This window comes from Vipera ursinii (assembly GCF_947247035.1).
Source record: "Vipera ursinii genome assembly, chromosome: 11".
Lineage (NCBI taxonomy): Eukaryota > Metazoa > Chordata > Lepidosauria > Squamata > Viperidae > Vipera > Vipera ursinii.
Genome location: NC_139524.1, coordinates 3,783,797 through 3,809,468, shown reverse-complemented (window position 1 = coordinate 3,809,468; position 25,672 = coordinate 3,783,797). Strand labels below are relative to the sequence as shown.

The 25,672-nt window shown below is 49.7% G+C and overlaps 2 protein-coding genes across 7 annotated transcripts in view; one reads left to right on the top strand and one right to left on the bottom strand.

Moving 5' to 3' along the window:
- Window positions 1-3,189, top strand: part of PPIP5K1 (diphosphoinositol pentakisphosphate kinase 1) — a 30,572-nt gene extending 27,383 nt beyond the window's left edge. For all 4 annotated transcript variants that reach the window (XM_083370989.1, XM_083370990.1, XM_083370992.1 and 1 more), the window contains one exon: window positions 111-3,189. In XM_083370989.1, the coding sequence (XP_083227115.1) occupies window positions 111-436 (326 nt within the window). In that variant the 3' untranslated portion in view covers window positions 437-3,189. The remainder of the gene's footprint in view (window positions 1-110) is intronic.
- A 1,337-nt stretch (window positions 3,190-4,526) lies between these two features.
- MAP1A (microtubule associated protein 1A) lies at window positions 4,527-25,383 on the bottom strand. 3 transcript variants are annotated; one of them, XM_083371601.1, is made up of 6 exons: window positions 25,254-25,383; window positions 20,549-20,631; window positions 20,045-20,185; window positions 11,630-19,466; window positions 6,531-6,760; window positions 4,527-6,031 (listed from the first exon to the last, which is right to left on the bottom strand). In XM_083371601.1, the coding sequence occupies exons 4-6, from the start codon at window positions 19,314-19,316 to the stop codon at window positions 5,876-5,878; spliced, it is 8,073 nt and encodes a 2,690-aa protein (XP_083227727.1). In that variant the 5' UTR covers window positions 19,317-19,466; window positions 20,045-20,185; window positions 20,549-20,631; window positions 25,254-25,383; the 3' UTR covers window positions 4,527-5,875. The 3 variants fall into 3 exon arrangements, with proteins under 3 accessions (XP_083227727.1, XP_083227728.1, XP_083227729.1); XM_083371602.1 differs by having other exon boundaries at window positions 25,245-25,363; XM_083371603.1 differs by lacking the exons at window positions 6,531-6,760; window positions 20,549-20,631; window positions 25,254-25,383 and having other exon boundaries at window positions 4,527-4,837; window positions 20,045-20,172.
- Between the last annotated feature and the right edge of the window lie 289 nt (window positions 25,384-25,672).

Sequence of the window (25,672 nt, the reverse complement as noted above, 5' to 3'; positions counted from 1 at the left end):
TTTTGAGGGTGTTTGATCTCTTCTGGCTGAAGGTGCTGCAGAGACCCAGCTGTACTGGGGTCCTGGCCAGAGATTTGCCCATGACGGTCTCCCTTATGTTTGCCTCGCAGAGGGGAAGAGCCAGTTTGATGTGGCCTCCGGCACAGGCGTCATGGAATCCTTGTCCAATTTGGCCATCTGTTTCCACGCGGACCAGCCTGGCAACCAACTCCCAACTGAGGAACTGCTCAGCATGGAAGAAGGGGGCCTCAAGGGCTTTCCCCCCTGGGGGGAGCTCCTGGCAGTGAGCGAGGAGGAGGTGCCGGGGCCCGAGCAAAATCGGTTGGAGGAGGCCCCAGCCCAGAGGGAAGAGCAGTCAGAGGAGGGAGAGGAGCAGCCGTGGGGCCTCTGGGGCCCAGAGCCAGACCCAGAAGGGCTGAACAGCAAAAATGTGTGAGAGATCTTACTCAAGGGGCCTCCGAGTGAGGGGCTTGGGGACCTTGCCTGAGGAGACGGGGCAAGGCAACTTCTGCTCCTGGGCAGCACCTGGGAGACTGCCATTCCACCAGCAGAAGCCAAGAGCAGCGAAGACTCCAGCGGGGAGCTCAGATGGGTCCACGCTGCCCCACTGGAGCTGAGGAAACTTCAGGGCCAGCCAGGTGGACCATGTACGCCAGGTTTTCCATGGAGTTTTGGTGAGGCTGCTGAAGCCGCAATCAGCGTGGCTTTGGACGGTGTAGAAAGAGGAATGGCCTCCCTGAAGCCCCTTCCCAGCCTTGCTGGAACCACCAGGAGAATCAGGTTTTCTTAGAAATATACAAGTCAGTTGCTGGTTTGTGTGTGTGTGTGTGTGTGTGTGTGTGTGTGTGTGTGTGTGTGCGCGCACGTTACCAAAGGTAAATAGTAATATATTATCAGTGGTTGTGGGGAGAGGGAGGGAAGCCAGATGTCATGTCCGAAATGTCAGTGGTTAAGATTTTTGTGTTTTCCTCATTTTGAATCGTGACACACCCTCGCTAAGTCCTTGTAATGAAGGTTCAGTCTGAAGTAAAACACACTCTGCCCTGGTTGCATCATTATTCTCTGCCAGACTGAGAAGCAGAGCCTCCTTAGATGGGAGTCTCTTTCTCTGGGGAGGCAGGAGAGGGATGTAGAAAAGGGGCCCAAGAGCTGAGCCTCCCTGAGCAGGAGCAGTTTGTCCAGGGGAGACAGGGATGTTAAGGAGAAAGGCTTGGCCTGTGCCTGGCTGAGAAGCTGCCTGATTTCTACAGATCTCCAGTCGAAGGAGGCACAGTTGATGCCACGTCATATTTTCCTGGATTTGTTCATGAGAACCCCAGGAGATGGGCCATTGGAATCCAACCCCCTTCAGATGTGCCCCAGAAATCTGCCTGCTCTATGACAGGAGAGCATGTCCCGGCTGATATTTAGGGGTCCAGTGACCTATGGACGTTGGCTGTCAAGCAGCTTTCTCACCATCTCCAAAGATGCTCTGCAAAGGAGAGCAAATTGGTCCTTCCAGGGAAAGGAAGTGGCAGGGAGGCATGTAGACATGGGAGGAGCCAGCCGACTCATTCCAGGGTCTCCAGTCTGGAGGAAAGAGGAGCTGAAGGCAAAGCAGCTTTGGTCTGAATGGATGGCCCAAGGATCACATCTCAGGTTCTTGGCAATGGCTTGAAATGGTTCTGCTGCTTCTCCAAGGCCTGGTGCGGTAATTCTGGTGATACTTTTTCAGTAGAGGATTTTCTTTTAAGAAGGAGGCAGAGAAAGCAAATTAAAAGTGAATTGCTATCACATTCCATGTTTAAGCTGCAACAACTGTGCAGTGGCACCTTTCTGGAGGGAGCCGAGGGGCCTTGGCGCGCCAGGAGGGGCAGCAGTTCAGAGAGACACTTGTGAGTGTCCAGATTTCCAGCTGGAGAGCCTTCTGGAGGCATTCTTGCCAGAGCTGCAAGGCAAGATGGTTTCCCATTGGCAGATATTGGTCCCCCCTTTCCCCTGGTCAGGCAGACATTGGCGGAGCTTTCTGACCTTCCTTTTCTTGCTGAAGGAATGAAGGCAGCACAAGAGGAAGATTGAAGGGTGGAGGGCATCTCGTTTGGTTGTACCCAGTGGAGGGGGCTCTGGTTGGCATGAGAGGCTCTGAGGACAAGCAGACTCCTGGGTGTTGAGATGACAGTTAAGCTATCAAGACCCCCCAGAGTGAAGAGAAACAAGCAGGTCGGGGTGGGGGGAGGGCTTGCTAGGAAAGATGGTGTGGTGAAATCTCTGATGGAGCTGCAGAAAGGGTGGAAACAGCTGGCTGGAATAAAAAAGTGCTGCACTGGGGACATTCCCACTGAGTTTGTGCAACTGGAGGTGGATTGTGGGGTGGGCAGATAACACAAAAAATGGCAAAAGAAATCCTCCTAAACACGGTAATGACTCAGAGCTCAGGCACACCACAGCTGCTCCAAAGATCTCTGTTCTGACTGGGGGGTGTTCTTTGCTGCCTGTGTCAATTCTCCCCATCAGCGGTCAGAACCTCTAAATTCTGTGGCAATGCTTGAGGGATCTGTCAGACCTCTCTACTTTGCTTGCATGTCTTTTATTATTATGTACTCTTTTGGGGGGGGTCTGCCATTCTGGTGGGAGGGGGCTAGGGAATGTATTTGTCTTGTTCTGTCTTGTTCTGCTCTGTCCTCTATGAAAATGCCTCCCTCCATGAGAAAGGAATGTAGCCTGAAGACATCTGCCTTATCTCCAGACAACAGATCCTGGGACCGTTGAAAAACGAAACAGAGAGAGACCTTGAAATGGGCACAATCACCAGGTTCTCAAAACAACATAGCACCTCTGGATTGGTTGGATTTCAACCGGATGGTTGGCCACTGGTGGGAGAAGTTCTGTCTGGGCATTATGATGTAACCTTTCATGCACAAATTCTTCAGATCTTGCTTTGCTCTACTGCTATCACTAACTCTCAATAAAAGTTCCTTTTGAAACAGTGGCTGTTTCAAGAATTCTGCTTTCTTGGGAGGTCTAATTGAGGCAAATCCTTACAGAATCATTCACCATGCCTGATTGGGGGCCTGAATTGGGGCATTAGAAAGGAGAATTCAAAGCCTAAGGAAGGGCTTATGTTCATCCCCGTGGCAAGGCTCAGCCTTCCAGGAACCGAAGCGCAGGTGCTTGTTATCTCAAGGTGCCACCCTTGTTCTCACTGGCTGACTAGCTTTCACTCACTTCCTGTTGTTTTAGTTCCCATTTAACGTCTCTCTCACTTCCCCCAAACTTGCTCCCAAATCAGATCCCTGAGATTTCCTGCTTCTTGACTCCAAAGCTATGGGAATCTCTGCCCATAAAGAGTGGCAATTTCTCCTTAGCCTCTGCTCCTTTCTTCAGCCCAATTTGAGTTGTTTGGGATATCTGGGTGGCTAGAGGGAGAGCTTTGCAATCTCCAAGAGAAAGTATCCCCCAGTTATTGCATTGCCAGCAGCCGGAGGGAGGGAGAGACAGAGAGAAAGAGAGAAAACAATAGTGGGCACTGCAAGGCAAAGAGGAACCACCACCACCTGAAGGTTGGGGGATGCTTGATGAGTCCTATTTCCCCTTTCCCAGCCCCAAAGAAAGAGACCTACAGCACAGCCATTCCTTCTGTGCAGCAATCTCCCCACAGCTCCTGATCAGCTGCATCTCCATGCATCCCCAATATGGGAACCCAGCCGTTGCCTCAGAGCGTCATATGTACAAAATCAAGATATTCCACTGTGCTGTGGTTTGTTAGGGCACAGCCTGTTCAACAAGACCCACCCTGGCCTTTTCATGTTCCTAACTCTTAGCACACTAGGTAAACCCAGCTGTGGCTGGATTGAGGCAGGGGTCCCACTCCTGTGGCCAAGCGCCTTCAAGCCAGATGAGCAGCATCCCACTTAAATAGCTGGATGAGGGAGCCGGGCCTTGCTGGGCCCAAATGGCTCTCTTGGCCTTGCGATCACCAGCGTGCCGGAGGGAGAGCCTCACACAGGTTGTCATGTGGTTAATGTTGCTTTATTGGTCAGCGCAGACCCATTCCTTTGCGGTTATTAGCATTACAGCGTATTGCACACAGAAATGAAGGCGGGCGAGACATTGGAGGGGGAGCGGAAGGGAGAACCGTGCTGTTCGGGTGAGACTTCCACCCCACTCAGCAGGAGGGTCCCTTCGCTTTCTTTGCCAGGAGGCCAAGTCAGTCCTAGGAACAGGAGCACTCGGGTACTAACTGCCACATGCAGGAACAGGGGAAGCAGTCTTTTTCTCCATCGGTTGCCAAAGGTCAAATTGGTTCTCATGGCTAAAGATGAGCAACAGTTTTTACAAATTTTGCCATAAAATGGGAAAGGGGAGCCTGCGGAAGCTTGCTCCAAAACTACAAAATATTGAAGTGACTCTGAGGCACGGCTGTGTGAGGAGGAGGAGGAGGAGGAGGAGGAGGAGGAACGGATGGGTCAGAGTCCTTGTACCACTTAAGAGGAAGGAAAGGTTCTTGGTCTCCCTGCCTGCCTGCCTCCCTCCCTCCTCCCCCCATTAGCTTCAGCTTCTAAGACACATTCATAAGTGGGTCAGTACATTCACTTGTCTAACTACAGACATACACTTGGTCTGCCAGCTAAACACGTCAGAAGAGCAGCAATTCAAGCCACGGGGACCACACAAGGTTGGCATGCATTTCCCCTCATCCAGGACCAGGTGTCCCAAGTCTGACCTGGGTCCCTGCAGAGCAAAGGATTCCAATGTGTGTCACCAAAGTGATGGGGGGAGGGGAGAATTCTTCATCCTCTTGTCAGTTTGCAGCATTTACCGGTAGAAACTTGAGTACCCTGTGACCTGGGAGTTGAGCCTACAATAAAAGTCAAAACGTTTTAAAACACAAATGCAAAACAACTGTACCTGTACATGAAAATGTACACAGCATTAAGAAAATAATAAATTAAACAATAACCAGGAAAAAAAACATTGCTCTATTTCTCCTCGTCCGCTCTCTCCTTTGAAGGGCGCAGGGTATCATCTTCCAAGCTGATCGATTCCTGCCGAGGACAAAGAGATGCTTCCTTACGACCTGCCCAGAATTACAACCAGGCGGCTGCCAATGGCTGCTGCCTCAGCCGCCAACCCGTCACAGAGAGCTTTGCATGGATGTGCTGATCCACATCATATCACAGAAAGTGGAAAGTTTTGCTTTCAGCTGGGCCTTTGAGAGGATGGGATCTGTGGGCAGAGTGGCAGAGCCATCCCAGCCATCCCAGCCTCCGGCCCTTGGACAAGGGCAATAGGGCAGCCTGGGCACAGGTTCACCACAGGAACCTCCCCCAGTCAAATTATTGTGCCACGGAGGGGAAGGTGGGTTGTGCCATCTCACTGAAGGGTCTAGTGGTGCCAAAGAAGTGGCATTCGCCACTTTATGTCTGGTCTCTGGAGGCATTCTCTTCCGTACAGCTTCCCCAGGAAGTAGGGCCTTGAGGCCATCTCCTTGCTTGGCTTGTTCTAGAGGTTGAGCCTTGTCTTCTCCATCAGGCCCCCATCCTCTTCAAGCGTAGTCTCCAAGGGTTGCCCAACAGCCGAATCCAGAAATCCAGCAGGAGGGAACTCGGCCATGGGATGAGAAGGAACAGGGCAAAAACGGTGCAGGCAAACCAAATCGAGGGAGCCAAACTCCTTGGTAGCGACTCCAGGGAGAGCAAGCAAGTGGTGGGGCCACTCTGCAGACGTCCAGGCGTGTGGGACGGGGGCTCTGGCAAGCAAGAACCATACGGATGGAGGGCTGCTCCTGGCGAGGTCAGCTGACACTCAGGAAAGGCAAACAAATCAAGCGGTGGGGAGCAGACGGGTCTTCCAAGTGCTGCGTGGGAGGTGAAGGAGACGAGGAGCAGCTCAGAGCTCAGAACTCGATCTTGCAGGCAGGGAAAGACTCGTCCTGCATCACAACGGTGCTGCTGCTGGCCAAGACCATGATCTTCAGCTCCTGCTGTTTCTCATGAGTCTGCTGGTACCATTCTCGCATCACTTCTGTGTCATGGGTTGGGATCAGAGTTACCTGGAGAAACAAAAAGATGTGGACTGCGTGTGAAAAGGCTGTGGACTGCACTTGCCGGTCTTTGACAACCAGAGGTGGTGCAGACTCTACTGCCAGCCGCAGCCACTTTCTGCATGATGGGGGTGGGAGGGTGGGTGAGTGTTGTTACAACAAAGCGGTTGCAGGCCAGCAGACTGATGGGGGTGGGGGGAGGGGAGACTGGACGGCCTTCATCCTGAGCTGGGCTGTCAGAAAAAAGCTGAACTTTGGGAGGCAAGATAACTTTCTAAAGGAGGAAACTCCTCTGGCCCCCTCAGTTCCAGGACAGGACTCCAGCTGGTGGATCAGAGTGGATGTTTCTTCTTAGAGTGAGGTTTCAATTGCAGAAGAGGATCCTTGGGCCTGCAGCTGTTCCCAAACGGCTGAGGGGACACGGCCCAATACTTCATTTCCACCTTCTACAGAAATGGTTCTTACAGGCCACCACTCCTGAGGAAATGGAGGCCAGCCAAGCACCTACCTGCAGATTCTCCCCCCACTGGGCTTTTCCCGCCAACAAGGCATCCAGGACAGCACGGCTGGGCTCCCCACTACTGGGGTCATTCCCACTGACAACATAGTAAGAAGCTCTGACTCTCCTGAAGAACTCCTGGTCTGTATTTTTCCCGCTGCAATGGTTGGGGATGTAAGCCAAGTCCAAGTAGACAGGTGTTCCAGGTGAGGTGGAGGAGCTTTTGGGGCTGCTGGAAACTTGTGGAGAGAAAATGGAGGTTTTTGATCAAGGATGAAACAATCGGAAACTTTTCCTTATTATTTGGTTGGAAGAAACAGAGAGTCTAAGAAACATCTCTCTCTTTTTTTAACACTTTACTAAAGTTGCTGGGCAGTTCACAAAACAGAAGAACTGATCCCTTAAGATAACCTTTAGAACTTGGGGCTGGGCCAGAAATAGTCTCAAAGGCCAGCTAGCTCCCTAAAGGCTGCCAGGCCCTGTTGGCAAGACCCCTCCTGGACTCCTGTACCCCCACGAAGCAAAGGCAATCCTGGCAGAACGCATCCCAATAACCAAAGGACAATTTGCTTAAAAGTAACTGGCCTTCTGCCATTCTGCTAATCCAGGGCTTTTCAACTTTTTCACCCATTGTACCACTTTTAGCATATGGCAACATCTGAGTACCACCAGTCACCTAGCAAGGTGTCAAAAACTATGGCCAAAAAAAAAGTGATGAAGTACAGGTAGTCCTCGACTTACAACAGTTCCCTTAGTGACTGTTTGAAGTTACAATGGCACTGGAAAAAGTGCCCCCCAAGCCACAGCCGAGCAAGACACCTGCCTGCCCGCCAGGCGGCACTCTTCCTCCTGTCTGAGGATTTCACTGTTGTGAGCATTTCTGTTGGGGATTGGCAGCGGGGGTGGGGTGGGGGGTGTTTGGTTTTTATTTCCCCCCCCATCGGCTGGGTGGTTGCAGCAGGTTTTGGTCACTTCACATGATCCTGTGACTGTCATAAATATGAATTAGCTGCCAAGCATCTGAATGTAAATCACAAGACCCTGGAGATGCTGCAACATTCCAGCTGAGTGGCGTTTCTTCTGGGCTCAGCAGAAGCGCCGGGATCAGCACCAAGCTCCAGCTGGAGCCTGGCGCTGATCCTGGCGCTTCCGCTGAACCCTGACAACCCTGCAGCTCCAGCCGTCTCTCGCTCAGGCTTGTGCGGTGCTGCTACCAGTTCAGCTCATTCCCCTCCCCTGCTACCACTTTTCTAGGATGGTTGCGTACCACCTGCCAGGTGCCACAAAAGCCCTGTGCTAATCTGTCCACCTTCACACACAATGGTGAGGATCTGAACTGGCATCTTTTAAGACTCTTTTTAGTGTCATTTTGGTGGAAAGCAACCTTCCCGGGCATAGTTTTTTCTGAAATGACACTTGTATAAAGATGCTGGAGTGCACCCACTTTCTCTCCCTTACAAACTATCTAGACAAAGTGAGAATGACCTAGATTTGTATGCTCTTCCACTGTAAGTTTCCTGAGAAATGTAGGCAAATAAACTTTCTGCTGTCCTCTCCCCAAGGAACCGGTCCCTGGTGTCCCAAAGGTTGGTGACCTCTGTTCTAGACTGTCCAGTAAATCGCAGGGCAAGGGTGTTATTCCTCAGCTCCTCCAATCCTGAAAAGCCTCAGGTCTCCCCCTTCAGTCGGGCTCCTTTCAGACACCTAAAGGTTTGTCCTCGTGCATTTTGGCATGGAATTGGAGACACAGATGATGTTCTTTCTGGTAGCCCTTAATCAACTTTTGCCAATTAGGACCTAGTGAACTTTATAATTTGTTTATAGATAAGAGATGAGATATGGAAGAAGAGGTCTTTTGCTGAAATGTCAGAGAAAGTAATAAGTTGCTAAAATTGTACTTGTTAGTAATTATTCCATATATCTTTTTTCTTTCCTGACTGCTTCTGAAGTAGCAACAGGATCCTGGGTGCCTTTCATCCATTTCAGTTGATTCACTAACTGTCCCTTTTCTTTCAGAAGAAAGACTTAAATAGGAGACTACTGTGGAAGAGGTCATGAGAATCTTCAAGCTGGCAGCCCAAAATTTCTTGAGAATGGTAGATTTGCCCTCCCTTGCCCACCCCCGCCTTCAGGCCTATGAGATGAGCAAAGCAACTGCCTTGGTAGCTCGGCTGTGAACAGTGAAAATTACATTGTGGGCTTTCAGCAGAAAGATCACTAAATGACTGAAACATTTTTTACAATGTTTAAAATACTGTATAAGCAAACAAGATGAGCTTGATGAGCTTAATACCCTTAGATATCTTGATACTTTTGATACTTGATATCTCCCAGCTCCCTGCCCTGTGAAGGCCCTAAGCCAAACCACCTCAGGCCCAGGAGGTTGTTTGTCCCCACAATATCCCCAGAAAGGCTTCATCATCCAAAGCTCTTAGAACCTAACTCCAGGCCACTGTCTTTTCCAAAGGGTCTTGTATAACTCGTTGAAATTTCTCTCACACCTCTGAGCAGAAGGGACAAAAAATTTTTTCCAATGAAAGTAGCAGTCCCTAGTTCTGGATGCAGATCTCAGACTGACATCTCGGCTGGCCAATTCCTGTCCTCTGTTGGACCTTGAAAAGTCAAGAGCCTGGCCGAGGTAGCCACCTGAATTCAAGATCTCTGCTCACACAAAGAGGAGTCCATAGCCTAAATGAAGCTCAAGCCTAGTGAACATGACAACAGTCCAAAGGTGCTTTTTCACGAGGCAGCTGGACTTTCTTGTTTTTCTTTGAAGACGTTTCGCTTCTCATCCAAGAAGCTTCAGCAGCTGTGACTGGATGGAGGGGATTGGAAGGTTTTATACTCCTTGCAGAAAGGGGTTCCCAACCGCCGGTCCGTGGACTGGCACCGGTCCACAGCATGCCAACAAGCAGGCCACACAAACAAGCAAAGCTCCATCCTTGGGATGCAGGCAGTATTCAAAACCACACACCCTCTAGTCCGCGGAAAAATCTTTCTCCATGGCACTGTGCCCAAAAGGTTGGGGACCTCTGTTTTAGAGAATTGTTGAGGCCTCTTGGAGATTTACCTGTGTCCTCAGGATCACCTGAATCATTGAGAAGTTGGAGCTGTTCTTTCTGCAAGATGTTTTCTGCACTGTTGAACACAGTGCTCAGGCTGTTGGGTGAAGGGACACAGGGCAGAAAAACATCCTGCAGAAAGCCCAACTCCAACCTCTCAATGATTCAGGTGACCCTGAGGACACAGATAAATCTCCAAGAGGCCTCAACAATTCTCTAAAAGAATTGACCAGACCAGCTTTCTGCAAGGAGTACAAATCCTTCCGTTCCCCTCCATCCAGTCAGAGCTGAAGAAGCTTCTTGGATGAGAAGCGAAACTTCTTCAAAGAAAAACAAGGATGTCCAGTTGCCTCATGGAAAAAGAGCATTTGGGACAACCAGGATGTGGATGACAGAGAACCTCCATAGACAAGTGCCAGCAGCCATTTTCCTTCAGCAACTCTAGGTCCTAATTTTCACTCCAGGTCCCTTTTCTTAATTTTGTCCTCAGCCCTGCTGTCCAAGCACTAGTAACTCTGCAACCATACATGTTTGCAGTTCAAATCCGTCAGGAATATAGTACCAAGTTGCTGATTTTTTTTCCTGACTGGATCTGGAAGGGAGCCAAAGAATGTTCTCTGCCATGCAGATATCAATGAAGCAATGGAAGGCAGGGGAGAAATGACCCCAACCCTTCATAAAAGGGAGGGGTCTATGAGAGAATGGCACATCCCAAGCCTGTGTGTCCTCCTGCTATGTCCTGAGCCAAAGGCAGAGCCTTTTCATTAACTGGGCTGGCAGTAGCCATAAGGAGAGACAGCAGAGTTTCTCACAGACGTCAATTTCTGTATAGGAGAAAGGAGGGGGGAGGGTTAGGGTTAGGACAGGGCTAGGCAACCTTGGCTCTTTTATGACTGGTGGACTTCAACTCCCAGAATTCCTGAGCCAGCCACGCTGAGGGGAAAGGGAGAGGTTTCCAAGCTGAGCCATGCTGGCTCAGGAATTCTGGGAGTTGAAGTCCACCAGTCATAAAAGAGCCAAGGTGGACTACCCCTGGCCTAGGCCACTTTATGACTGGTGGACTTCAACTCCCAGAATTCCTGAGCCAGCCATGCTGAGGGGAAAGGGAGAGGTTTCCATGCTGAGCCATGCTGGCTCAGGAATTCTGGGAGTTGAAGTCCACCAGTCATAAAAGAGCCAAGGTTGCCTAGCCCTGGGTTAAGAGGTAGGGGAGGGAGGGAGAACTGGGAAGACTTGAAATATATCTGTTGGCGTTCTAGGGAAGGGGGGAAAAAGTTGGCTGGAGATCCTGAGATGGTGTAGATAAAGTCACACGGCTGAACAACGGTCTGTTCCAGAGCAGGGTCCAGAGAAGATGGGCCCCAGGGACACAAATTGCTATCATGAGAAGCTGAGGAGAATGAAGAGAGGGAATCCCATCCTGCCAGACTGAGGCTGCTGCTCAGGGTGACCATCTCCCTGACTGAACTCTAAGTGGGAATCTAGAAACTGTAGTGCATGTTTTTGTCAACACCGCAAGCTGCGTATCCGGTAGAGAGAGAGAGTGAACTTAAAACTCTTGGACATGTAAAGAAAGCCTTTAATAGTTTCACTGTTGCTTCACTACTACTAGTCAGAAAGGCAGATAAAGCAATGGAGGGGGGAGGAGGCATCTAGCTTATTTAGCCCCTGTAATTAATTTAATTCTGTCTAAATAATTTTTGTGGATAAAAATGAAAGCAGTAACTTGCCCTGTATTACTAATAAAGGGGGGTGGGGAGGAATTGACACGACTCTCTGCTGTGTATTTCATTAATTCTTGTGACCCCACAAAGCCCCCTGACAGAAAGGCTGACCTTCCCCAGACAGTCATCCCTCTGGAGCAGGGGTAGGCAACCTTGGCTCTTTTATGACTGGTGGACTTCAACTCCCAGAATTCCTGAGCCAAGCTGGCTCAGGAATTCTGGGAGTTGAAGTCCACGAGTCATAAGAGAGCCAAGGTTCCCTACCCCTGCTCTGGAGGATCCGAACCTTCCCAATCTCTGCTGTACCTCCGTTCATTCTTACCTGGGCCGGTTTTGACAACGTTGATGAGGTTCTTGCCAGGGCTGGTGTGGGTGCTTCGAGAACCCTCCTCTCGGTCTTCCAAGGGCGGCTTGAGCAGTTTCTCCTTCTTAGCCATCACTGGCTTCGAAGACCTGTCAGATGGTTGTTTCATAGGACTCAGTAATTGCTTATCCGCTTTCTGGTACGAGGAGGAGGACTTGGACTTGCCCAGTAGCTTCTTCGATGCTTTATTTTTATCCCTCAGGCCCTTCTTGGGTATCTTGTCAAGTCTGTTCGTGTTCTGCTCAATAAGAAGGATTTCAGGATCCATCATGCAGACATCTGGGTGTGGAGGCTGAGGCGGAGGGTCTACCGAGGAAGCAGGCAGGGGGTCATGGCCGGACTTTGTGCCGTGCTGGGAACTGCCTGCAGCTTTGTCGACTGGGAGATAATCAGTGTCTTCGTCTGAGTCTAGGGCTGCCTCTGCTGTAATTGAGGGACATTCCTCCGTTTCTGGAGGAACATCTGAGTCTGACTGAGAAGTCCCCGAATCACTGGCAGAGGTGGGAGGAGTTTCTTCCACAGCAGAAGTAGCTGGTCTGTGGCCACCAGGAGCTGAATGTGGCTTTCCTTTTACTGAAACAGGGCCTTTAACCTGTGAAAATTCACTGTCTTCTGATGAATCGTGAGGACTCGGGTTGATGAATGAGGGAGACAATTCGCCCTTTCTTTGCTTACGCTCGTAAGATTTCTGCCCACAGTTAGATATAGCCGTGAAGCACGGCTCCACTGCTTGGCAAGTGTCACCCTGCTCCTCTGTCTGGCTGCTCAACCGCGTACTTGGGAAGTCCTCTTGGGAAGGGCTCACCAGGGACAGAGGACGGCCCGGCCTTTCACAGACCTCCTCCTGCTCCTCCCCCACCCGCCTAGACTTTTCTGAAATGGGTGATGAATCATAAAAAGTGAGTGGATTGAGGCTGACCTCTGTGGGGCCATTAGCTGTCGCTCCCGCCTCTTGCTGACCACTAGAAGAACCAGCCAGGACATTAGGGAGGGGAGCGGTTGCTGCTGGCCGTTCTTGGGGGCTTGCTGGCTGTGGCCAACAGCCAACTGTGCAGGTGGATTCCGATGGCTGCACGGCCTTTGTGCAGGCAACATCCTCTACTGCCTCTAAAGCGGCCTCTTCTGAAAGCACGTGAGATAGGGTGTGTGGGCTCTGAGCCCCTGTCTCTGCAGCCCTGGCCCCTGAGATGTACTGGAGGCTCGGGAGGGGGCTGCCACCTGTTGGGTGTCCTGCAGAGAGAGAGGTCCCCGAGAAAGTTTCCTCAGGCAGGCTGGATGACCCCTTGTGGATCAGATAATCTGGGGATGTCCACAAAGGGAGCTTTCCTTCTTCTTCTTCTTCACATAGCTCTACAAAGGGGGAATCCCCTTTCTTTGATACCTCCAAGTATTCATCCTCTTGACCCTTTCTTTCAGGTTCAGGCATGTTTAAGGTGAGAGATTTATGCTCCAAGTGTGAGGAGAAATGGGCTTCATGTCTGAACAAAATGGATGGCTCATGCTTTTCCAGGCAAGAAAGTTCAAATCCGGAGGAAGAACAGTCAAGGCCTTTTGGGAGGAGGACGGGTCCCTTTGGGGAGTCCTTGTCTTTAGCAGAGGCTGCAAGTAAAAAGCTTTTGGGGTCAACATCATCACAGGCTCTTTCCAAGAGGTCCTTTTGCTTTTGCTCAATGGCCCCCTGGGGCACATTTGAGCCCCCTTCCTGTCTGCTGGGATCTGCAAGGCTGTCGCTGGCTGTTTTCTTGGAGGGACTTCCCTCTCCCAATGACCCATCGTAGACTTCTTGCCCTGGAACAGAGATGTTGTCCTTCTCTGAGGCAGTCCAGAGTTCCTTTCGCTTCACTGTTGAATACTCTGGTTCTTTTTCTGACCTCTCCTTGGCCCCTTTCTCTAGCTCTGAGTCACTAGCACTGTCTTCTCTTTCAGCTTTCTCATAATAAATGTCCTTGGGATGGAAACCTTCTGAAGTAGGAGACTCCTGGTCCTGGCTGAGTTTTTTATCTGAAGGGCTCATCTTTTCAGAGGGGATGATGAGATCTTTCTGATTGAACACGTCCCTGAACGACGTATCTCCCAAAGAGGAGGCAGGCTGGAGGCTCATTGGGCTTTCTGGTGGGAGTGGGATTTCTTTAGATTTTGTGTCTGTGGATGTCATGGAACACGGATCCTGCAAGCACTGCTCGATGACCTCCGTGTATTTAAAGGAATGCCCCATCGTAACCTTTGGTGAACTTGGGGATGAGAGTTCCTTCTCAGTAGGAGTGGAGAGGTAAGAATCTTCTTCTTTGGAGGAAATGGGGTAGAGGAATTCCTCCTTCTGAGGTCTCAATGCTTGCGTACTCTTGGCCACTGCATCCTTTCCAGGGTGGCCAACATCAGACATCGCCGCACTCCCATAGACATCAGCATACTGGAAAGTTTTTCCATGAGGGTAGGGAGTTGCCTCTCTCTCTTCATTCTCTTGCCCTTTCTCACCTGCCTTCGCTTTGGAATCGTGCGACTCCAAGGGACCGGAGGGGTCCAGAGCGTTTGGCCACCCGGAGCACTTGCTTTGGCCAAAGGAATGTGCATCTCGTGAAGGGATGTCAAGGTCCCCGCTTCCTCTGCCTTCTTGGTCAGGATAAAACTGTCTATTCTCCTCTGACCCTGCGTCTGCCTTCCGAAGAGCTGCAGAAGTTCTTGGCTGCTTTGTATTTCCATCTGTGTGATCATAAAGATGCTCAGATGATTTCTCATCAGCATTTTGGTTTCCCTCCTGGGTCTCCACGGCTTCACTCATGGGGTCAAAAGACAGTTGTGGGGTCACTTTCTCCATTACTTGATTAGATTCAGGCAGAGGTTCTTCTTTTCCTTCCACTGAAGTGGGCATCTTAGCCTGGTGTGGAAAGGACACAAAAGCCCATTCCAGACTTGATTTTGGCTCACTTTCAAGTTCAAAAGAGTGACTATTTTCAAAGCTACAAAGTTCAGCTTTCTCTGAATTCAAAACACCTTGATTAGGATCTGCTTGGGGAGCTGGCTTTTCTTTCAACACAGGCTTGTCATCAACAAATAAAACGCTGTCCTTCTCATTGGCAGTGTCTTCCTGAAAGGAGCCATGCTCAGTATCCAAACCACCCCGTTTGGGAATATCTTCAATCTCCACAAAGTGAATGTTTTCTTCCTTCTTAGCAGGTAGGTCTACCTCATCATCCAAAAATGTAGACTCTCCCTTTTCTTTGTCGTATTTCAGTTGTTGTTCATTGCATGGTACTTTGCTCATTCCCTCTGGACACCACACTTTCTTCTCATAATTTATTTCTCCCAGATAAGGATCTTCTATTTTTGGAGATAGTTCATTTGTTTCCTCTTTCTTTTCCAGAAATTGACAAGGTTCTTTCTCTCCAGATGAAAATTCCAAGGCATTGTTATCTAAAACTGGGCTCACTGATGTGAAGCTTGAAGACCTTGGGTCTGGAGATGTTTGTCTGGGAGGTAGTTCCTTGTGAGTTTGTTTTTCTGTTAAGGAAGCTGATCTTTCATTTTCCAGAAAAGGGTCTGCTGAAGTCTTTATTATAGTGGCATCTAGAAATGGACTTTGCTGAAAGTTTAAACAGGAACTGCATGGATCCTCTTTGACATCAATTTCTGATCTTTCATCTGTGCTTGGGCTTCCTTCTGGAGAAGCTTGGTGCTTAGTTTTAGGAGACAGTTGTTCCAAAAGCATGCCCAATGATGCTTCTTTAATAGGGCTCTCTTTTGCAAGCAGAAGTGTAGTATCTCTTGGAGAAATTTCTTCTTTGAAAACATACGAAGGGGGTTCTTCATGAAGACTCAGAACAAGCTTAGTATCTTCTGGAGAAGCAGACTCTTTGAGCTCTAAGCCAATTTCTGTCAAATGCAAACTCTCTTGAGATATTTCAGTGATGAAATTATCAGAACATGATGTCTTCCCAGGAATTTCATCCGTAAAAGAAGATGCCTTTTCTTCTCCTGGTAAATTAATGATTTGTGAAGATTTTTCATCTCTAGATATGTCTGAAATTGCTTCCCAACCTTTTGGCGGAGGTATTTCTGAAACAGAGAACACCTCAGTCTCAGACCTAACAACGCTTTCATGGGAGTCTTCCTCAGCAGTGTCGATATTCTTAGATGAAGCATCTTTTAAGTTCTCTAGAAGGTTATCTTTAGCAGGAAGATCCAGGTCAGAAATATCAATAGTTTCTTGCTTGTGGTAGAAGCTTATTGCTAGCTCCTCTTTCTCCAAATGCTGGCTGTCTTCATTCGGTGCAGATAAAAATCCTGCATGTGGGATGGCTGCTGCTTCCAGGTCAGGCAAGTCATGAAGGCATGTCTTCTTGATTTCATGATGCTCCCCCTCATCTTCAAATGTTCTGGATACATTCATTGCTCTGTTGGGTCGTTCTATTTCAATCCCCGTTACAGGAGACTTTGCTGCCTTTTCAAACATCTCTGCTTCTGCAGTGTCCAATTTTTCCTCTATAGGGGATTGATGAAAAGGTGTGTGCCCTGCACTAGTGGGGCCTGACTGGGTGGGAGATGCCATCTTGACTGTGCTATCATCAGGGCTTATGCAGCGATCTTCAGCATCGCCAGAGCCCTGTTGTACCTGCAGCAAGTGTGCATTTGCTTCACTCAAAAGCAGGGTAGTTTTTTGAGGTCCTTCCATGGATCTTTCGCTTGAACTATCTCCCAGGGGCCCTTGCTGTGAAAACACTAGGGCATTGTAATGTTCTTCTGCTTGCCAAGGCCTCTCAAAGTGTGGAAATTCTTGCTGCTGCTGCAAAACTTTCTTGCAGGCCTCAAGTTTCTTCTCACTTTCTGTTTGACTATGGAAGTCTTCTGGAGGAGGAGACTTAAAGCCTTTGTCTTCCTCTAGGGAAGAAGTGGGAGAAATAGTGCCAGCAGAAGGCACGTAATCTAGGCCTTGGGTGACCTCTGTTCGAGAGGAAGGTATGCTGTTCACTGTATCCAACAGGAAGGAACTTTTCCCTGTTTCCTCTGTCTGTGGAGCTGTGATTGATGCAACTGATTGGTCTTCAGCAACCGAAGTGGCAAAGGAGGAAAGTTTGTCACATTCTGTAATGGATGTGGCTGAGGAGACATGCTCCTCTTCTGCCAAAGGGGCTGCCACAAGGTTTGTAGGGTAGGAAAGGATTTCAGGTTCCTGTCCAGCATACCCTTTGGCAACTTCAGGCGCTGTGAGAGTCTGGATCCCATTAGCAGTTTCAAAGGTGTCTGTCTGATCTGATCCTGCAATGTCATAGCTGCCAATGTCTGGCTTGAAGTGCGCCATCTTCTCCTCTTGCTCATCATGGATCTCCTCATCCGAAATGGTCTGTTCTGTCTCTGAGTAGCCAGGGATGGTTTCATCTTGGATATAGGAAATATGTTCTCCTGGTGGGAAAGGGATGCTTCCCAGATGAGAGTCCTCCCCTTCCCTGATCCCCGGCAACTTCCCAGGGACTCTGCTGGAGTTCACTCTTTCTGCCTTGTGTTCTTTTCCTTTCCCATCAGAAAGCAAAGATGGGCCTTGTGGCGGCTGGACTTGACAAAGCTCTTTCTTTACTAACTCTTCGCCTTTTGTCTCTACATCTTCTTCTGATGTCCCTTCCAGCTCTGCCTTTCTAAACAAATCTTTCTCTTTCAAGCTTGTGTCTTCACCTGGAGGCACCCAATCCCTTCCTGAAGCAGCATTTTTTTCTTCCCTAGGTGATGATATCTGATCTTTCCCTTTTCCTGGAAATTCTCCGACACTCCTTCTGGCGTTCTCATCCAGGTCTTGCCCAAGAGCCTCTGCTAAGGTTGCTTTCTCATCGGGTTTTTCAGATGACTTCCCGACTTCCATCACCTCACCTTTGGGGGAAGCCATCTCCTCCTCTGGCATGGCCAGAGAAAGCAACCCCGAACTACTGGTCCCTTTGGATATCAGCATCCCCTTTTCAACAGCCAGGTCACAGGGATCCTGTCTTTCTGCACACTTGGAGACAGTCTCTGCTACTAAAGCAACAGACGCAGGATGAGATACGTTTTGCTCTTCAGTGCTCAGCTCCTCAAAATCCTTGGTCAGGTCCTCTGGTGAAGATATCACAAGCCTCTCCTCAGCCGTAAGCGGTGGGTCTTGAGGCTGGCCGTGCTTCTTTGGCACAGTTGGAGACTTCTGTTCTCCAGCGGTGCACTTCTCAGTTTTGGTACGAACTTTGTCCGTTTTTATTCTACTGGGAACTTTTGCCTTGTATAAAGTTTTCCTTACTTCAGGGGTAAAGGCCTTCAAGTCTGGCTTAGAAATTTTTTTCATCTCTGGTTTAGCTTCTTTCTTTTTTTCATCTTTCCTTGAATCTTTCCTCTCTTCTTTCTTTCCATCATCTTTTTTAATCTCCCTCTTCTCCTTTTTAACATCTTTCTTCTCTTTGTCTCTCTTTTCTTCCAGTTTGGAAACTTTCTCTTTGAGATGTTTTTTGCCAACTTTGTCCTTGGCAAGTTTTCTTTTCTCAGCTCTAAGAGCATCGCTGGAGTCCATTTTTATTTTTTCTGTTTTAACCAGCTTCTCTTGAAGCATTTCAGAATGCTCTTTCCCTTTTTTCTCAGTTTTAGCCTCTTTTACGGTCTCCATCTTCATCTCTTTAGAGCCCTCTTCAGCAACTACCTTTGTTGTAGGAGGCTTAAGCGATAACTTGAGGCTCTCTTTACTGTCTGTCCGTTGTTTAATCTTGGACTGTTTAAGCACAGAGGAGGGTGTGCCAGAAGCCATATCCTTCTGGGTAGCTACAGGATATTTCAGAAAATCAAGATGCTTGAGTTTCTCAAGACCTTCCAAAATCTTATTTTGTGGTGCATTTCCTGGAAACAAAACTCGTACAATTTTTTCTGTTGGCCCTGCGGGAAGCCACACTACAAGGGCTGTGATGGAGGTTAGATAGGGGACCGAAATCTCCCCCTCTTTCCCATTATTAAGGACAATGCCTGTCTTGGCTTTACTGTTTCCAGTCCACTTTTGCATGAGAAACTGCATCTCCTTGCTCTCTTTGACGGGGTTCAAGATGTACATGTCCAATTTCCCAACACCCATTTTGTGGAACAGAGTGATTGGCTCAACAATATTGGTGACCACTCTATAGAGAGGCTCTGGCTTGATGCTTAGCCTGTTGAGGTACTGGAGGGTCAGGCTGGCTTCTGCGATGCTTCTTTTGACTTTCATGGATGACTCTGGCATTCTGAGCTTCTCGGGAACATTGAAGAAAACCACCCCGAGCTCTGGAGACAAAAGGTTCTTTATCCAGTCACTGTAGTTAGTGGAGCCCTGTGACTGCTCTTCTTCCTGCTCAGCAATCTTCCTCTGCAAGAGTCCATTAATGCCTGGGAGATTGTCAGCTCCGATGTGGGTCAGCAGAATTGAGTCAATCCTATCCAGATGTCTGACCAGTTTCCAGAAGCAGGACTTCCTGTCTGAGCCACCATCAACCAGAATGTTGAATCCGTTGACAGCAAAGAGAGCAGAGTCCCCTCTTCCTCCTGGGAATATGTAGCAGCAGGGCTTGGAGAGCTTTAGAAACCCCCCAGAGGTTGGGGGTTCCAGAAGATCGAAGGGTGAAGGGACATCCACTGTCTCAGAGACATATTCAGCAAATTCAGATATCCCATCCATCTCTGGCAGGACTGGATCAGGATTAACTCTCAGACAAAAAAGGTCTTCGAAACTAGAGTGGCCAAGATTTCTCCAATCTCCTTCTCCCAAGCACGATATTGTGAGGGAGGTTTTAGAAGCCAGATCAGTATTACTGAGAAGCTGGGCAACCTACAAGAGTTCAAAACAGGCTGTAATCATGAAATCTTCTTGATTAAGTTCAAAAATTATTTCTGTGATTGCTATGCAAATTCAGCTTTTTTTAAAAAAAACACTACTCAATCAACAATCTATAAATCATCTGTTACTCCTGGATAACCTACAACTATTTTTATTAGAAACATGCTTGTTTTTTAAATTTATATGAAATATAGACACAAATTTATAGTACATTTATATGAACTATACACATAAAGATGTTATTTAATCACTGCCATTGACCAGAAGAGCAGCTACCTGAAATGAATTTCTAAAGAGTCTAAGAAAGTATCCAAGATCTCTGGAATATTTAATTTATGCAGTTCAGATGATGGAAAACATACTTAATGTCTCTGAATTAATGTCATGTGGCAAGTCTCCATGTAAAATGGTCTCCAGCTCAGCAACTCAAATTGCTAGTGCCACAGGGAGCTTCTGACTTAAGTCAAATAATTTACTAGACTCCCAAAATTAAATTCAAGGAAGGGGAGGACTAGAGGCAAGAGAACAAAGCTACCTGATTTAATTGGGATCCAAGTTTATCCACTTACCTCTGGATCTGCAAATATCCCGGTGAGTTTCTGGTAGGTGAAGGTCCCAGTCTGCAGAATCAAATCACCTCCCTGGTCAGAGCTCTGCCCACATAGGACTAGCAGCTTGTAGGCAGAAGAGTCACATATCAAAGAACGGACCTGTTGACATCAAAGATGGATTTCAGCTTCCTATTCGTGACATCTGGGTTTTCAGAATGTTATAACAGAAGTGCCCCACCTCCCCCAACATTTAGAAAAACCTGCCAAGCTCTGTGGTACTTTTGGACTCTTGTTCACCCAACAGTGCTCAGGAGAATCAATACACTGCACTTCAGTAATGAGGAAGAGCGGGAGGTCACCTTACTTTTTAGAAGGCAGGGCCTCGATGCCGTAGCTAAGCACGCAGTTTTGGGGAATGGCTCAAGACATTTACACATTCTAGCTCATATTCGATAGGTCATCGTAAAGTTCCACTGCAGGAACTCTGACAAAACCAAACATGCTGGCCTTGTATGTTTTTACCTCTGACACCGCGCTCCATTCATCAGGATTGACTAAGATGACTGTGTCCAGGTCCTCACTCTGGTGGTGAAGGGTCCTCTGACCTGGAGAGAAGTAGAAGAGTTTTGTTTTTCAAATAGATCTGCCAATTGCACATGGGTCCCCTGTTTGCTTCAAAACTCAAGGCTACTATGACCAGGTCTTTGCTGAATTCTTCACAGTGGAAGAATTGTTGCTCATGTCGATATTTTTCTCCTGTTCATTCTCCTCAACTATGAACCAACTGCAAGGAAAATGCCCTCGGTTTTCAGGGCTTCTGGTGGGAAATAAGGGCAGGCCGATGTCTTTGAAGAAGCCAAGAGCACGGTCTGGAAGGCGGTTTCTGGTTGATGTGATCTTGTTGGATCAATTGTATAATAACGCATTTGCACTCTGGACAGCGGTTGCTCATGAGTAAATTGCAGAAAAGCAAGTTTTGCAGTGCGTTTGAAAGTCAAGCTGCTGGAAGTTCCAGGATTCCACCTCTGCTCTTTAATTGTGATGTAACCTATAAGGCCGTGGTGGCAAACCTCCTATGGCACGGGTGCCACAGGTGACACACAGAGCCCTCTCTGTGGGCACGCACGCCCTTCAGTCCTAGGCCTTCGGCTGGGTTTTATAAAACCTTTTCACTTTAGGCCTCCACCGCCGTGTACAAAAAAAAAGGTTCAATCAATCAATCAATTTCACCATCTCACGGGAAAAAAAGATCTCACAAAGTTGGAATTGATTGATTGAACTTTTTAGTCCCACCGTCTGCCGTTACCACTGCAGCCACGCCCACTTAATGGGCCACACCCACCCAATGGGCCACATCCACCCAATGGGCCACGCCCAGCCGGCACCCGATGATACAAATGTGGGTTTTGGATTGCAGTTTGGGCACTTGGTCTCTAAAAAGTTTGCCATCACTGCTATAAGGCATTTCTTAATCACTCTAGGAAGTAATTAATCTACAGGTAGAGAGAGATTTCCTTTTTGGCAAGAATTCCTTTTTAATGAGCTAAACCTTCTTTGGGGATTAGAAAAAAAGAAAAGAAAGAAAGAGACTTTGATTTAAAGAAAAAAAGCTTAACAAAGAAAATATTTAAGAATTTTTTTAAATGGGTAACGGGTTTTTCCCCCCAAAAAAACTTATTTTTATCATTTTTACCTTTAACAAAAGTGCTTTGGTATAAATTTGCTCTAAGCCAGTTAAAGAGACCAGACATTAATAACAATGGCAACAGACCTTCTGTGTACTATTAAAGAGTACATCTAATTGGTGGAGTCTACATAACAACAAAAGATAAGCTAATGAACTAGACTGTGATGGTCCTTAAGTGTGAAAAAACGATCACAAGCCATTCTTTTCAGTACTGTTGTAGTTTCAAAAGGTCACTAAATGAATGGCTGTAAGTCAAGGACTACCTGTAATTTCTTTGAGGTGGGTTAAGCACAGCCTGGAGGTCTACCTTGATAGCTTCAATGGCCCTTCCTACCTTGATGATGCCAACCGATGGGGCCGACAGTAACCCCAGAGGAATCTTTGCCACTGTCAACATCCTTCACTACTGGATCTGTCCATGAACTTAATCTCATCTTCTCTCTCTTTCCTTACACACAATAATGTGGGTGTTCAAAATACATAAAGAATTTCTATTTATTGTGATCACTGAGAGTCAATACCAATTTTATGGCACATAATCAAATCAAAACACAAAACTAAACTTCTGCAAAACCAACCAAAATCTGTGAATATTAAAAAGCCAATAATGGGATGAACATTATCCCAGCATTTTGCGAAATGCTCTGGATGACTATCTGTTACCTTGGAGTTGATGATGTGAGTTGGAGATGGATTTATTTGGAGGTCAAAGGACTCAGACCTATCTTTCCGGATGTGGTGGTGGTGTACAAGTGTTTTAAAGACAGATTGCTGGGAAAGAAATATCAAACCACTTCTAATTCTTCCTAGTTTTTGCCAAGTGGTTTCCCTGCTGCTAAAGAGCAGAGGTAATTCTGATAAGCAAGCCAACCCACACTGTCTCACAGAAACCTAGCTAAGGGAAACTGTATATCCATAAAAATAAGTGGGGAAGAGAATGAAAAGAGACAGAGGTCAGGGAGAACGGGGTAGCTGGTTACCTTCCCCCAAAGTGGATATACAAAGCAGTTGGGAGTGGCAGAGGAGGATCCCTGAATCTGCTGGCTTGGAACCAATGGAAAGCAGGAGAAACTGGCGGGTGAATGTTTCAGAGGAGGTTCGGCAGGTGGTGGTGAGCGGGAGGGGAGGGAAATGGGCTACTTGATGCTCACTTCCCTTTCAGACCAAACTGCCTCAGCACAGCGTCCAAGTGCCTAGATTGAAGGGGCTTTGGGCCCAGAGCACTATTGACAAATGCCGAGTCCCTCTGTGAGGGAGATGGGCGACTTCAAATTTGGATAGATTAAATAGATGGTCAGAGAGAAAGAGGCAGAAAGAGACGGACCTTTGCCCATACCTTGGTCATGAGTGAGCAAGCAGGCCTGGTGTGCCTTAGCAAACCCTAGGTCAGGGGTAGGCAACCTTGGCTCTTTTATGACTCGTGGACTTCAACTCCCAGAATTCCTGAGCCAGCATGGCTCTGCTTGGAAACCTCTCCCTTTCTCCTCAGCATGGCTGGCTCAGGAATTCTGGGAGTTGAAGTCCACGAGTCATAAAAGAGCCAAGGTTGCCTACCCCTGACCTAGCTTCCTGGTAATGGGGCTACTGCCCTCTTAGATCTGCTTCCCTGCTTTTGAATCCTGCCTCAGGTGCTCTAGGAGTGATAAGGTGCTAATGGTCATCGGAAACAATGTAATAGTGACCTCTTGTGGAGATGGTGAGTTGTGAAGGTGGCCCGCTAACACTGAGAAAACAGAAACCCCAACCATGTCCTGCCAAGTGGATCCTTGCTATTTGTGCTGTGGGACATCAACCTTCAGATAGGAATTTCTGGGAAGGATTGGAAATTCACTCTGTTGTGGCAATCACGTCACAGGAAAATTTCACATCCAATCCAGAGGTGGCTTTAGACCTCATCTTCATCTCCAAACAGTTGATGTGCAATCTGAAACTGGACAATGCAAAGGTTCCTGCCTGACCGGCAGTTTTGCTCCCACCAGTAACCTTCCTAGGGCGGGAAGAATGGGGAGGACGGCCTATCCAGGCAAGAGATAACAGATTCAGAAACATCTCTAAGCCCTCGGCAGGCTCAGCAAATGGTCAAGTTCTGGATTACAAAGATGCTGGTTGAGATCCCCGCTGAGCAGCCTCTTCTTACTACTACTAGGGCAGGGGTAGGCAACTTTGGCTCTTTTATGACTCGTGGACTTCAACTCCCAGAATTCCTGAGCCAGCCATGCTGAGGGGAGAGTTTCCAAGCTGAGCCATTCTGGCTCAGGAATTCTGGGAGTTGAAGTCCACGAGTCATAAAAGAGCCAAGGTTGCCTACTCCTGTACTAGGGGCTCCTTGCTCTGGCCTGTAGCTCTGAAACAGCAACCCAAGAGATCTGGAGTGAAACTAGAAGCACCCTTAGAACCAAGCCTCTGCTCTGGTGATCAGGGCAAGAACCCTTTCTCTGCCAGCGGAAGGTGCCCCAGATCCCTCCTCAGGAGGACCCCCATCATTTAGCGGGCAGAAGGTCCTCTTGTGAGCAGCCCCGAGATCTTGGGAGAGTATTTCCCCCCCCCCCCAAACTCTCCAATTTGCTCTGGACTGGACTGCACGGGTGAGGGATGGCAGGTGGGAAAATGACCCCCGAAGGAGTCTGCCCCCTCCAAGGGGATCCCTTTGCCTGCAGGAGCAGCCCAGAAGGGAGCTCTGCTCTGCTCCCTGGAGACAGCTGCCACCCCTGGTCAGCCTTCCCTTGAGGGCCCGCTGGGGCGCCCCCCCCCATGGAGCCCAGGGCGGATGGCTGAACTCTGCGGTTGCATCGTGCCTGCCTGCCTGCCTGCGCGTGACCTTCCCCGGCCAGGGAGGAGGGCGGCCCTCCCGCTGCTTTCCGAGCTTCGAGGCCGAGGCCTGGGGGCCCTTTCCCCAGACTCCGGCCTGCCTTTCCTTTTGCCCGATCCACGACGCTCGCACGCACTCCCGCCGACTGCCCGAGGGACGGGCCCCGACGCCCGGCAGGGCTGCGAGGCCCGGGGCAAGGGCGCCACCGCTGCCCTCCAGGGATGAAGCAGCCGCGCGGCCGGGAGACTATAGCCGCCGCCGCCCCCTGGGCAGCCGCGGGAGCCGGCGCCAGCTGTCCCCGAGGCCGGCGGGCCCCTCGGCCGGAGGGCAGCGGCTGGGAGCGGGGCACGGGCGGGGCCGTTCGGAGCAGAGGGCGCCAGCCGCGGAATTTGCCGCAGTGGGCGCGCCGGGCGGGCGCGCGCATCCAGTTCCCGAGCTCCCCGACCCCCCCCCCGCGGGAGACCGGCGGGCGTTGGCCGAGGAGCCCCCCCCGCAGGCCGAGAAGCGGCTTCGGAGGAGGGCGGCGGGCACGTGCCGCCTCTCCCCGGCTCAGGCTTGGGAAGCTTCGCGCGGGCCGCCAGAAATCCTGGAAGGGGGGGAAGGCTAATGCGGCCCAGCCCCCTGGCGCCGGAGGAGCCCCGCCGGCCCCCTTCGCCGGCTGGATGCGCAGAACGCCGAGGGGACGCCCGCCCGCTTGGCCGCTAGGTCGCAGCTGCGCGCACCCGCCTCACCTGCCCGGCGGCGGGCCTTCCTCGCGGGCTCCGTGGCCGGCACCGCCCCCCCGCTTCGGATGCCCGCGGCGACTAGCCGGCCGCCGGGCCCGGGAGCGCCAGACAGCTGCGGCGGCTGCTGCGGCGGCGGCTGCTGTCAGCGCGCGGAGGAGGAGGAGCCGCCCGCCCGCCCAAGCAGCCGTAACCCCTTGTGAGCCGCGGCCGCGCCGGCCGCCGTTGCCCCCGCAGGCCCGCCGCCTGGACGCCGAGGCCCGCGGGCGAGAAGAACGAGGCGGGCTCCCGCCGCCGCGGCCAGCCGGACCAAAGGCCCCGGGAGGCGGCCGCTCTTCCTGCTGGCTGGTTCGGGAAAATCCCCCGCCCGCCCGCGAAGGAGCTCAGGGCTCGGCCCGGCCCCTCCCCAGGGAAAAGCCCGCCGGAAC